Source organism: Musa acuminata, chromosome BXJ2-9, assembly GCF_036884655.1.
Source record: "Musa acuminata AAA Group cultivar baxijiao chromosome BXJ2-9, Cavendish_Baxijiao_AAA, whole genome shotgun sequence".
In the NCBI taxonomy this organism is placed as follows: domain Eukaryota; kingdom Viridiplantae; phylum Streptophyta; class Magnoliopsida; order Zingiberales; family Musaceae; genus Musa; species Musa acuminata.
This window is the reverse complement of record NC_088346.1, coordinates 9,951,894-9,966,000: the sequence shown is the minus strand read 5'-3', so window position 1 is coordinate 9,966,000 and position 14,107 is coordinate 9,951,894. Positions and strand designations below refer to the sequence as shown.

General features: G+C 41.7%; 2 protein-coding genes and 1 non-coding gene across 3 annotated transcripts; all 3 read right to left on the bottom strand.

Moving 5' to 3' along the window:
- Nucleotides 1–1,763: 1,763 nt before the first annotated feature.
- LOC135623064 (uncharacterized) lies at nucleotides 1,764–3,682 on the bottom strand. Its single transcript, XM_065125569.1, has one exon. The coding sequence runs from the start codon at nucleotides 3,481–3,483 to the stop codon at nucleotides 2,128–2,130; it is 1,356 nt and encodes a 451-aa protein (XP_064981641.1). The 5' UTR covers nucleotides 3,484–3,682; the 3' UTR covers nucleotides 1,764–2,127.
- A 5,126-nt stretch (nucleotides 3,683–8,808) lies between these two features.
- Nucleotides 8,809–8,939, bottom strand: LOC135624089 (U11 spliceosomal RNA). Its single transcript, XR_010491591.1, has one exon. It is a non-coding gene; the product is annotated as a U11 spliceosomal RNA (small nuclear RNA).
- Nucleotides 8,940–11,226: 2,287 nt separating this feature from the next.
- LOC135623063 (UDP-glycosyltransferase 89B2-like) lies at nucleotides 11,227–12,701 on the bottom strand. The gene has a single exon (XM_065125568.1). It carries the CDS (start codon nucleotides 12,653–12,655, stop codon nucleotides 11,306–11,308), a length of 1,350 nt encoding a protein of 449 aa, XP_064981640.1. The 5' UTR covers nucleotides 12,656–12,701; the 3' UTR covers nucleotides 11,227–11,305.
- Between the last annotated feature and the right edge of the window lie 1,406 nt (nucleotides 12,702–14,107).

Genomic DNA, 14,107 nt, shown 5'->3' with positions numbered 1-14,107 from the left:
AGGAAAATCGACACTCCTTTTTAAATTGGTTTAAGTAGGAGTTTTGTAAGATCGATTATAATGTGGGAATAATTGATTTCGTCTTATTTGACGTGTGTAATACGTGGAATAAGAGGGAAAAGAAGGCAATCTGCACATTGATTTAGCTGGTTTTGACCTAACTATGTGATGTAACCTTTGCCGGCCACTCTTAACGCAATTCTCCAATCCCTTCTTTTCAAAGTGTTGTTGGTAATCAAAGATGGTGTCGTTCTACTATGCGTTTTGAGCTTCCACGCCCAATTCTTTCCAAACATGTTGACCTCTCAGGTCAAATGAAGTTCGGCGGTAGTCAATCATTTCAACGATGTGACCAAACGTGTTGACCTCGATGGTCAAAAAATGTTCGGCAGCGGTCAGTTATTTTTCAACATGATGGTGGGTAAGTGGATATAAATTTATGATAAAAAATATATATCTAATCATGGGTCACATCAGATATATGGGAGGAGGATCCAAAAAAATGTTCGACAACCATTTCTTTTTTTTTTTTTTCAGTTTAGAGTTATGATAACGATAAATCTTTGCAATAAAACTATGGGCCCTCGTACGAAAATTACTTATGATAAACCCTTACATAAAACAATAATAATAGCTCTCGCACCTCTTACTTTTCTATTATAGGGTTATAAGTAAAAGGTATAAGAGCTAGATTATCGGAGTCAACGAAGGCGATGATAGATCCAATGGATCCAAAAAATTATTTGATATGCTTTTTTTTTTTTTTTTTCCTATTACGTTCGATGATAACGATAAATTTTTATAAGAAAACTGTAAGCCAAATTGCTTATGATAAACCCTTGCATAAAATTTTTACTGAGGTCAACTATGGTAATGATATGTTCAATAAAGATAAAAATAAAATGATTTTTTCACACAGAGATGCTTTACAAAAAAATTTAAAATTTAAACGCTTTACAAAAATTAGTCAAAGTGAGAGGTTTTTTTTTTTTTTTTTTTTGAGAATTCATCATAAATATAACAAGACAATTAATCTTTCAAAGTTAAGACACCGTGCAAAAAAAAATTTAAAAGTTAAAATTTTTTTATGAGAATTTACCCAAAATATATCATTACAATTAATCTTTGTAAGTTTATCAGTAACCTAATGACGTTGAAACTAGAAAACATGGGAGTCAAATAGTTGATGAAATTAATAAAAAATATTATAGATATTTTTATTTTTAACAACGAGCTTATTGGATGAAATGCTAACATGGACGACATTTATAATTAATAGGAAACTTTAAAACTTGAGAAATTTCAAAATAATTAAAATATAATAAAATTTTTAAAGAAATAATATAATCAACACAAATACCACATGATGAAGGATGAATAATACGACTTTTTAAAAAATTTAATAAAATATTTTTAATTATTATTATTATTATTATTATTATTATTTTAAAAATATTAACTATTTTGGTTGATAAATATTTTGACATTTCATCGTAGGATCCAATCATCTCTTTAATATAGTCAGAATTTAAGTTTTTGCGTGATAGTTAATTGGCATTTAGGCTAAATTGGCCACTAAATTAAAGGATTAGTGGCGTTTGTTACCCTATTTCTTCTATCTTTCAATCCATCCGTGAATGATCACTCTACTCCCACCAACTCCATCTTCTTTCTTCTGAGAAAAGGTTGGTGATGCTAATGTACAAACACAAAAATGCAAGAACAAAATGAACACTCGATGCTTCAAACAAAGATGTCAAACATGGAATAATTAAAGACGTCATTTATCATGTTATGCGAATCGAATGAGGCCAGACACCATCAAACAACTGAAGCAAGTTTTGTCTTGTTCAGTGCATCATCACTTTAATTTCCCATCTCCTCTCTCTCTCTCTCTCTCTCTCTCTCTCTCTCTCTCTCTCTCTCTCGTGTTCTTATCCCCAATCCACACCTTATTACATTTTTTATGGTTACGTAGCTAGAAGTAATAAATAACATGGAAAGTAAAATGGTGATGAGAAATATTAGGAGACCGTAATGCTCTTCCCAAATTACACCCGCAATCGGTATCTTGCACTCTTCCCGTTATACCCCTGTGATACGCTTCCGATAATGCCCCCGAAAGTTTTAACTCTTCTTCCCGTCTTCTCCCCCTTCGTAGTACGCCTTCTTCCTCCTCTCCGCGCGCGCGCACGTGCAAATCACGAGGAAGCACGCGGCGTAGACGCCGTGCACGCGCCAGTTGGCCCGCGGTGCCTCGCCGCTCACCGCGCGGTGGAACACGGCCGCGTAGTAGTGCACCCCCACCGCCAGGCCGATCACCATCTGCGCCAGGGCGAGCGCCCGCGCCGACGCACCGCCACCGCCGGCGTTCTTGCCGCCGGAGAACACCGCGACCAGGTCGGCCAGCTGCAGTACCAGGTACATTAGGTAGCCGGTCGTCTGCGCCGCCTGCGTCCAGGTGTAGGAACCCGGCGAGGTGGCGTAGAAGAACCGCAGGGGCTCCAGCCCCGTCGCCAGGGCGGTCAGCGCGAGGGTGGCGAAGTAGATGGCGAGATAGGCCTGGATGAAGAGGAGCAGACGGTGGAGGGAGAGGTAGGTACGGAGGCGGCGGAAGAGGAGGGTGAAGAGGAGCAGGGGGAGCGCGAGGAAGAGGGAGGAGAGCACGGGGGCAACCTTGGGGGCGAAGCTCTTGCCCACGTAAGGCTTGACGCCTTCGGCGATGCCGCGGTTGGCCGCGGAGATGTAGGCCTTGGAGGTGGTGGAGAGGCGCTCGAGGTCGGGGAGCAGGCGGGAGGGGAGCTCCCGAAAGTCGGAGATGAGATCCGTGTGGTCCATGTCGTCCATTGTCTCCATCCAGGGCGTCGATTCCTCTGGCTTCGCCTTGGGCATGGACGGCTTCGTCGCCAGGGGAGGCTTGCTGGGTTGCTGCGGTTTGGGAGCTTTGGGGGCGGATGTGGTCTTGATCTTGGCAATGGGCGGATCAAAAGCCGATTTTTTGGAAGATTTGGTGGAATTGGAGGTGGAATTGAGAGATTTGAGCTGATCTTTGGAGGATTTTGTCAGATTGGACTTGATAAGCTTGATGGTTTTGAGAAGCTTGGTGGAATTTGAGGCTTTCAAGGTGGCGTCAAGGATTTTACCGAACTTATTCTTGGTGGTTTTGTTGGATTTGGAATCCATGGCGATGGCGGCGGCTGCGGCAGCTGTGGCGGTGGAGTTGGTCTTTTTGGGCTTTAAGAGTTTGGTCTGGTTTTTAGTCCCCAAGAATGGTTTCTTCTTGACGAGTGTGGGATTCTGAATCTTTTCACCTTCCTCTCCTGCTTCAATCATGGATCTTTTGCTTGAAAGTTGTGGCTTTTGTGACTTCGAAGCAGGGGAAGTGGTGGTGGTGGTGGAAGAGGAGGAGGAAATGGTGAGGCTAACATGGAGGAAGAGAAGCAGCAGAAGAACAATAATGGTTGAAGAGGAGAGGGAGGCCATTTGAAGGCCTGATAGATCTAGAGTTTGAAATTTGGGAAGGAAGAGGGTGAGGAGAAGAGATCAGGGGATGCAGTGAGACTCGTCTAATATATATGGAACGCCAGAGGGAGGAAGGGGAGGAAGAACAGGTGGGAGGGTGTGGGGATTTCAAGTGGGAGCCGAACCACCGCATCTTCTTGACATGGCAGGAAGGGAAGAATGGCCACAAGGTCACATGGTGGCCGTGTGTGGCGACAAAGTGGGGGAGTGAGAGAGGCAATGGAGTCAGCTGGTCTAGTGATTAGAATAGAGTGGCAGAGACCACTGTAGGGGAATGGAAAGTACAAGAAATATCATCCTGGTTGTTAGGGTATATGTAAATCAATTCCTCCCTCCCCAGTAGATGCAGCCTTCCTGTGGCTCTTCTGTCATCCACAGTGCCCAGAGGAGTGAGATCTTCGGATCATCCTCGATGACTTCTGGTTATGGGATTCACCTAAAGAGTTCTCCTGGAACTTGTCTTGGCTAAAGTCAATGTTTATATGATGTTTAGAAGTGAGATTTATTATTGTTTCTTGCAAAAGTCAGAGTAGGCGCAAATTCTCCCAATTTGTGACCTACCATAAGATCTATTATATTGATTGGTAAATGTTCCAATCTATTATAGATCGCAATTGTATGACCAATCATTGTGGTAAAGAAAGAAGTTTGTGGTGTTCATCAAAGTCAGCATCATTGATCTTGCTAGGGGCGTAGACAATTTGCGTCTGCGGCTGTGTTCTATATGTCATACCGAACTCAGGTGATCTCTATCTTTTCTCTTCCTTTTATGCTTGTCTAAGCTTTTGATACACCATACTCTAGCATCCAAGGAACACCATGATTTATCAGTTTAATTATGTTTGCAGAAACAAAATATTTGTTTATTTGCTTTATACTGCATTTATGTTTGATACTTGACATGTAAATTAGTTAAGCTGGCAATGCAAGCAGCTATTTAGCTGAATTTTTAGCATAAACACCAGCATGATTAGGGACACTTTGCTCATAATATCAAAGTGAGAATGACTTTAAAGTCTTCAACAACTTGTGCTGCAAATTAGGTCTTCTGATGATTACTTGATTGATTAATTCTGATACATGGCCAATTTATTTATAAACATACACTGAAGCCAAGAATGTACTATTTGTAGTACCTCAAACCTCTTCAAGATCAGGTGGGGAACCAACAATCTAGCAAGGACTGGTTGATCAGACATTATATGGACAACTGTAATGGCTTTACAGAAAAAAATGGGAGTGTGGTGGAATTGTAAGACAGCTGACAAGTAGACCACACTCCCCAAAGAAAAATGGACCATCACAAAAGTAAATTTTATCCCACAGAAGCAGACTCTCTCTTCTAGTAGTTTGGGTTTTCTTTCTTTTTGGTTGATGGTTGTTGTATGATTTCTTTGTTTCTATGAAGTATCTTCCAACAGGGAGAAAGGTGAAAACATTGAGTTATAAATCCCATAGGATCACCTTAAGAACAAAATTGTAAAAGCTCAGACACTGCATGTTGTAGAATTGATGTTGTCTCCCTGATTTCTGTGTAAACAGTATGGCAAGCAGAGATTAAAGTATCAGCTGGGACTTGGAAGACACCACTCGTGTTTTTGGATCCAAAAGGGTACGATGAAGTGTTTACCATGTATTACCCTTGACATCTTTAGGAATTCGGATGCTATATAACATGATAGGCTGTTCTTTTGGTACTCATCAAGAGATGCAAGGAAACTGCTCTAGAAAGTTGAAACAGGCTTGTTGAATAAAAACCTTTCTGGTTTTCGATCATGAAAAACTAAAACCTCATTTATATGATGCCAAGCATTAAATTAAAATACACCTAATAATTTAAGTTTCCTTTCTTGATAAGGTCTGGATTATAATATCCGACAAACTGATCCTGGATGTAATAGGTATCAATCAGCATGTCTTAATATTTCATTTCACTAATGTTCAACAAACAGAGAGAATTTTTTGAGGGGCTTCATTGTAAAAATTTTAAAAAAGGTTGGTTGGATTGTGCCTAATAAGTCCATAATTCAATCTCAAACAGTCCATTTGAGACAATTTAGGACCATTACAAGTTCCTGTGATCTGTGGCTATCACTGTGCTTCATTTTGCCAACATTTTTCTTCTATGCTCCTTCTGTAGTTAACCCCTAAAACATGCATGACATTTCTTGCTTCTTTTACGATTCTCAAATCCACTCTCGAGTGTGATTTGCATCAAAGCTCCATCCTAAAGTTTCTTGGTGCAATCATATTAGCAAAATCTACATTTTGTTTCAAAGAGTGATAGTTAAGATGTAAAATTCATAAGTAATTTCTATCTTTTTTTTTTTTCTTTGGATTTGTTGAAGAAGTGCCCCACTTTGGTCAATAATCCACATCTTTCTTGTAACAGGGGGCCTGGAGTAGTCAATGCAAAGGATTTTAATGTACATTGTGATGTCAGGTGCTATCAGACATACACAAACATCTAAAAGTCAGTTTCATCTTTAAGATCATCTTGTGGATCATTGATATGAAAAGTAGTGCCATGAAGATTTTTTAAGGGCCCTTATTTCTTTCTACTTATTCCTCATGGCCATCTAAACCATGCAGAGAGAAATGAATTTTCTTTTCCTCTCATATCCTAAATCTTTTGTCTTGTTTATTTATCAGGTGCCTCAACATGTTTAGCACAACGGTCTAGGCACATTAAATCTTTTCATCTGATTACTTAAGCTGGCTGGTGATGCTTCAGTGATCATCCATGAAGACAGGTATCTCCAAACAGATTCTCTCTAGTAAGCTCAAACATCTAGTTGAATGAGCTTGGTCTTAGAGAATGTAACTAGACTAGTGTAATACTATGATTTCCAATCTTTCGTATTTACAGGGAGATTCTTGATTTTGAAATTCGAACCTCCACGTAAATAGCCTATGTGCTAAATAATCTGCAAATTTGCTGCAAGTACAGATATAGTCAAGTCAAGTAAGATCAAATTGCAGGGAAAACTTAGTCTAGGTTAAGATATTATTGGCCTCTAGTCTTAAAGTTGGTGAAAAGGAAAGGTCAACCAACTCCATTATAACTTCATTTCATATCCTCTTCTTTTTTCTTCTTCGATGTGCATTACATAGAATCAGTCGAATCCTGCCCGAGGCCAAATGATGGTGGATCCACTAGGTTGTTAGAATGATGCCATCATTTGACAATTAGGTTCTTCAGGTCCCACTGGTGCCATACTGTGTCATGCATGTATTATTATCCCTCGTTAGGCTTGTCGACACACAACTCATGAACTATTGAAAGGAAGTTGAGCAGATGGCACAGCTGGCCAAACAGCAACAATTTTCAGGCTAAATGGTTCATGACTTGGTGCCAAAATGAATAAAATTTACACCTTGCAAGACAAAAGACTCGTTTCATGACCGAATGCGTCTGTTTGATGTTGTATGTCTCTGAAAAAGCATTACATATTGATCTGCATTTGCTTTGACACACTTTGTTCCATATATATCAAACCACTGTCTTCTTAATCTTGTTTCAGTTACAGCAGAGCGACATGTCTATGATTGTTTTGCAGGGCACTTCGATTTGTCTTCTATCATCTGATGTCAGAAAGCTTCCCCCCGAGGTTTCAAACATTCAATGAACTAATGCTTCACCAAGTAGCCACATCAAGAGGGCAAGAACTCAGGAGAGACATATTAAACTCGCTATCTGCTTAATCTTATTTCAGTTGGAGCAGAGCAACATGACTATGATTGTTTTGCGGGGCACTTCTATCTCGTCTTGGACGACCCAATGTCAGAAAGCTTCCCCCAACTTACCTACACTCAGTGAACTATGCTTCATCAAGTAGCCACATCTTAATTGAACTTTGGGCCAGTGACATATCTTTACTTGAAAGCTGTGTGAAAAGAAGACCAAGATGAAGAAAAGGTGGGAGAATCCTTCAGAAGCTTTTCTAGGGTTCTAGCTTGTGCTGAAACCAGGAGTTTAACGCGGAGAAGTGAGGGTCCTCAGCCACATGAAGTGTGTCAGAGCATGTGAGGCTTTTGGTGTTGAACTCTCTAAAGCAAAGAGAACAAGTGCTCTCAGGACATTCATCAATAACTCTTCTAACCACCACAAGATATTAAACCTGCAGTAGTTTTTAGCTTGTTTCATACAGAGAAGATGAACTTTGACTTTTTCATCTTCCAGCCATCTGCCACAAGAAGACAATGGCAAAAGCTCTCAGTCAGCCAATGGATGGCATTGACTTGTAGATTATGGTGCACTACTCGGAGTTTTGAGTCTATAATAATATTATTATTGGGATGCTGATGACAAGATGGTGAAGTGTTACAAGTATACAGCACTGCAGGAAACTATGGATGGAAAATTTTTACCGTCTGCAGAACAAGAACTGGAAGAACTGTTTTCCTTTTATAGTAAGGAAATAATAAAGGGAGAAAGTTTGAAAAAAAATGGGTTCTCTCTTTTCTCAAAGAGAATCTCATGTATTAAACTGAACTTAATTCATAATAAGAATAAAATAATTTACTTTTTAAATAAAAGAAAATTGATGAAGATGGGATTTAAGTCTAAAACTTTGCAATATACTATCAAGGTGTAATAAGTCAAACTTTGCAATAAGGTTTTGAATTTTTGGTAAGAAGATCTGGTACATCATCATTAGACCAATATTTAGGGTGTAATTAGATTTTTATTATGAAAAATAAAAAAATAATTTATATCATTATTTTCAGATAATATTTAAGTATATTAATTAAAAATAAATTTAAAAATTCTGCTAAATTAATGAGAATAAAATAAATATTGGACGAGTTGATGTAAATAGATATATGAAAAAAGAAACTAATAGTTGTAATATCTGAAAACAAAAAAGAATTGTTAGACTGAGTTGATGCTGGAATTATTTATTAGCTATATACACCAATATAAAATTCAACTTGCAAAACCCTTCTTTTTTCTTTTTTTTTTGGTAGGCTCCAAATAAGCCACAGGCCCATGACTGGCCCACAAAGCCCACCGATGGCGCACAACTTCACAAGGATATCATTTATAATATAAACAATTAATAAGTTGATGATTATCTCTATACAGATTATAAAATAATTTTCTCAAATTAAAAATAAAAAATTTGGAAAAATAAAATATTTCATTTTAAAAAATATTTAAGAACCAAAATACTAAAGCTATAATTATAAAAATAAAATATATAGTTAATAAATAATTACCAATAATCAAATAAAAACTAAAGCTTAATATATAATATTTTAATGCAATATTTAGCGTTGGCTTGGAGGGTCGGCGGAGCGAGCCAACCCTATAGATAGTTCCACAAATTATGTCGGCCATATGTCTTGATAGCCATACAGCACCCACCGACATAAGGGGTGGGCATGGCATACATAGCCAACCGACCCTTTTAATCTTCAACTTAACCCCCTCCCGTTCCTCATATAGCCCACCCGCACCAGGCCTGGCTTCCTATCTCCCGATGTGGGACTATCGTCCTCCACCCGCTTCTCTCATCCTCGATCTCGCGCGAGCTTCCTCGGCCGGGAGCACACCCATGCCCAGCTAATCATCGGCGCGAGCAAGGGTTTCTTTGCGTCAGGGTTCACCTTGTGGGGGAAAAAGATCGCATCTTGCTTGGGAATCGGAGGTAAAGATCGCATCCTGGATTTCTTCCGCCGGCATCTCTTTTCTAAATTGGATGATTATATGATAGGTTTAGTTCCTCTTCCTTCAAAAGAAAAACACAGGTTTAGACTTGATTTAGTGAGGTCCAATCAATATTGTGGACCAGTGCTTTAGACATCAGTGTGACCTGGGAGATTCAAAAGCTTCCTCAGCCACAGCAATTGCTGCCATTCAAATCGGATAATAATAATTTATTGCTCCTTCTAACGCGAGAAACAAAATAACACTTTGAAGTTTTAGGCACACTAATATAGAAGATTAGCGCACTGTAAAGTGAAAAGGATTCATGTTTTACACACCCAACGAAGCTTCTTCCTTTCCAAACTGCTGCCTGATGCTTGGAAAGACTGAAGTTTACAATGAGCTCTGCAACTGTAGAGTTGCTATATTTATTTCTTTAGAGGAGAAACACTTTTGAAGCAGTAGTATATACAAGTATTTACATCTTTTTGATGGGACAATTTCTGGCCTCGACACCATCCCATCAATTTCCCAAAGAACTGAGGATGAAGATATGACCCAATCTTTTGTGAAGATTAAGGATATTTGTTTGAGACAATTTGAGTTCAATAACTTCTTCTAGTTGTAGTTCATGTCTCTAAATGCTACAAGATCTGTTTAAGTGACCCAAATAATCGAAAATTATCTAAAATTTGTTTTATTGGATTATTCTCCAACTCAAACATTTGATAATACATAAGAGAGACATTCATAAGAAGATTTGGTATAGAGCCACACAAAAGCATCATCATTAGAAGACCAGTTTCAACAGCTTAATCACCCACTGGCATAAGTATTTGATTTTGATGTGATCATTGGATATCTTTGATATGAAAAAAAATTATAAACCAGTTTTACATTTTATATCCATACTCAACAAAACCTTGAAAAACAAAAAAACAAAAAAATATGAAATACTCATACTCGAAATCCATCCACTCGAATCAAGATTTAACTCTAACATTTCTCTCACATAAAAAAAAAAAAATTAGAAAAAAATTATATAATCAAATCGAGACTACACAATTTTTCTTATCTTATTGGGGATTACAAGAATTTTTTGCTGCATTAGTAAGAGAATGTGCAACATTATTTCAATCTCTATTGATGTGTAAACTTACCAAACACATTAATTTTCTTGGCTAGCAGTGATACATCTTTACAAAGACTTATTAAAAGTCAAGAAGTCAGAGTGAGTATGATAAAAAATAAGTTTCAGTTTAAATGAATCACTATTTGACGAAGAAATTTTGAAGTTCCTTATGTTTGACTTTCTTGAGTCCATCCCAAATCGGTCAGCATTCAGTCTCTTGGGGATTGGTGCCAAGATATCTTTTGCACCTTGAAATAGAAATAGAAACTCATATAGAAATATGAACCATCACAAGGTAGAATCGACAGTCTTTACAGTCCTTACTAGCAGAATTGGCTTAAGTTTGCAACAGTAATCGGCGGATGACATCCTTCAGAAATAAGATTACAGAACAGCACATTAAGGCTGTCAGCGTCAACAACGAGTGTAGAAAACAAAGAAAAATGCTCACATACACAAAAAGCATTTGCGAGTGCAGTCTTGTCATCCTTTACGAGGCTACCGCCGGCGTAGAAGCCGAGTTGCTTATGCACAGAACAACAAGATGTTGGAGAAGCCAAAGCCACCTCCGCCGACCATCCTTTGCCTTGTGGATAGAATTCAAAGCAGAAGGTGCCGATAAAATCGATGATTGCCAATATAAATTATTTGTTTGCGTGAGGCATTCTTCCCGTATTAATTCTTAGATGTGGCTGAGCTGATACAATTCGAAACCTGGCTCTTTGTCTTCAAGCTTCTTTGCTAACTTCTCTTTGAGTTGGTCTACGAGGCTGACAAATGCAGTGCGAAATAATGCAGGAAAAATAAGATATTTTACGAGAATATTTTTTTCCACTGAGACTAAGATATTCTTAAACGTTTAATTGTTTCAAAAACTTTATACCTGAAGCTTTATATTTAATGATGACTAATGTTGAAATCAACAGAATCGGCAGAAATAACTATTTCAATTTAGAATGGCAAATATGCTGTTTTTAAGGGAAAATTTGACAATAAGCTCATCGGCTATGTTTTATTTGCTTGGCGGCTGCCACCTCCGACAACTCCGCCGCCACCTCCGACAAGTCCATGTAAGAGCTCCCGCCCACCTCCACCGCCGCCGCAGCCCTCCTCGCCAGCTCCCGCGCCTTCTCCCTCCGCGCCCTCCCCTCCTCGCCTACCGACTCGGCCACGACGCGCGCCAGCTCGTCTGGGTCCGGCACCGAGTCGCCGCCCTTGCATGCTTTCACCCCCGTCCCGACCTCCTCCTCCAGCAGCCTGGCGTTCGAGAACTGGTCCGCCCCCATCGGCCACGTCAGCAACGCCACCCCCGCAGTCACCGCCTCCAGCACCGAGTTCCACCCGCAGTGGGTCACGAATGATCCCACCGCCGGGTGGTTCAGTATCGCCACCTGCGGCGCCCACCCCTGGATCACTAGCCCTCGCCCCGCCACCCGCTCCTCGAACCCCTCCGGCAGCGGCACCACGCCCCTGGTCGCCCACACGAACCGCGCGCCGCTTTGCTCCAGCCCCGCCGCGAGCGCCGCCGCCTGCGCGGGCGACAGCTCTGCGAGGCTTCCGAAGGCCACGTACACCACCGAGCCCTCCGCGCAGTTGCCAAGCCAAGCGGCCACCTCCTCGGCACCGACCAAGCTCGGCCCGCCACGCTCACCGCCGCCTCCGGGAGGCGCCAGGGGCCCCACGCCCCAGACGCGCGCGTGGCCGAGGTCGTCCCGCAGGTGTTCCAGATATGGCTTCTCGATCTCGGCGAAGGTGTTGAATACGAAACCCCAGCTGCCGATGTTGGCCAGAAATGACGCCTTTATGAACTCCGACAAGGGGTCGCCCTCCTCGTACCTCCGGTAGATGCCCGAGAGGTGGTGCCAGGGGTAAAGGGGGGATCTTGGGAGGGAGGGGAAGGGGACGAGCTCGTCGGGGTCGTCAGGATCCGATATGTTTGGCATCCGGCGCCACAGCGAGTGGACAAGGGCGAGGCAGAGCGCGCCGGAGGGGCTGAAGACGAGGTGGGGGATTCCCAGCTCGGTCGCGAGGCCGTTCGTCCAGCCGCAGAAGAAGTCAGAGAGGACCGCGGTGGGGGGATCAGTCCAGGAGCGGGCCCAGCGGAGGAGCGGGTCGTGGAGGCCGCTCAGCTCGCGCATCAGGAGGCGGACGTCGTAAAGCGGCCCAGCGTTCTCCACCCCGGGGGGAAGGTTGGTGTTGTCGGGGAAGGGGAGAACGAGGGGGGCGACGGCGGGGCAGCGAGCGAGGAGCGGGGAGAGGTGGGGAAGGTTCTTTGGGGTGACGACGAAAGTGACGGCGAAGCCGTAGCGAGCGGAAAGGAGGTGGGCGAGGTCGAGGAGGGGCAGCATGTGTCCCGACGCCGGGAACGGGACAGCCAGGACGTGGACCCGCCGCTGCAGGTTCGCCATGAGCCGGCGCTCTCCGCACTCCTCTTCCGTCTTATCTCTTTCGAGGACTGCCGTCAACATGCGCGTGATGTCAGCGCTGACGCACACACGAATGACAGTAGCGTGGAACCGCAAAGCGACCACTCGGTTTACAACTCGATGATGTGGCGGCGTCATTGACCTAAGCCGGAGGAACGAGGTTGGCGTAGTTGCGAAGATTGTGGCCCACCGAGCACGTGTCTCGGAGCATCGATTTTGTGACACGTCGATGGTGCGTATGTCAGCCGTGTGGTACATCACGATCGGCCACATACATATTCATGAAATACAAAAAGACAAAAGACCAAATACAAAGGCCGAAGGAATGCGTTGACGGTGTCGATATATCCTATATATTCATGAAATAAATAATTGATGTGGTTTGAGCCGTCGGTTCTGGTCTTCCTGACCATATAAAGAAAGACGGGTTCCCAAGACGCCTATTTTTGGGAACGTCAATGATGGCCTGTTTCGGTATGAAAAACTTTGGGAGTCCCAAGTTATCTTACTCTTCCGACATGCAGTATTAGTAGTGGATCTTAAGATTTTTTTTAATTATCATTAAAAAAATATTTATTTGAGGATCAAAAGAATCACATCAAAAACTTCACCCGATCTTAATTTTCATTTCAATTAATTGAGAAGCATACATGTGGTAACAGACTTCTCGTGAAGTGGCTTAGAATCGAATTGTACTAATTCAAACGTTACCAATATTTTTTCCGATGAATTATGATTATATTTTTTATTTAAAATAATTTTATGATGATTGGTCAACCAAATTCACCATTCATATCAAATATCATATTCTTTTATTCTACATATTATAATCCAAAATTGCTATAATACTTTACCGGGGATCTCTTATCGATTGAAGCGTTTCCCTTGCACTGCACTTCTGAGGTAGAAATCCAACAGCTCCATCTCGGTCGGATGAAACCTGAAACCTCGTAGATCAAGCTCCGATCCTTTTCTGTCCATTTAGCCAGTACACAGTATTCCTCACCTGGTGCCTGATTTGTGTCGCTTGAGGAGGAACGGAAGGTTCATAAAGTGCTTATATAGGCACCTCCAAAAGCCACAGTGAAGTCCGAGGAAATGGATGGAAAGACACCAATTCCGATTGGGAACCCCCGCACTCAAACACAAACACAAAGCCAGTCAGAAAGAGCAGTCATTGTTCATTTACCGCTTTATGGACTTGACTCGTTCCAACTCAAAGTGAAAGGGATGAAGGTCCATAAAGCAGTTCCAGCGTTTAAACCCAGGCGGTTGTCAGGTACGGATGTGTCGTACTATGGATTGTTCCTCCATTAATGACAAGGGTGTGTTGCTTCCGAAACAGTATCGATGAGTTTTGTTAATCGAAGAAAA

What these genes read in the sequence shown, in the direction of transcription:
- LOC135623063 (XM_065125568.1), bottom strand. Translation starts at nt 12,655, where the DNA reads ATGCTGCCCCTCCTCGACCTCGCCCACCTCCTTTCCGCTCGCTACGGC.
- LOC135623064 (XM_065125569.1), bottom strand. Translation starts at nt 3,483, where the DNA reads ATGGCCTCCCTCTCCTCTTCAACCATTATTGTTCTTCTGCTGCTTCTC.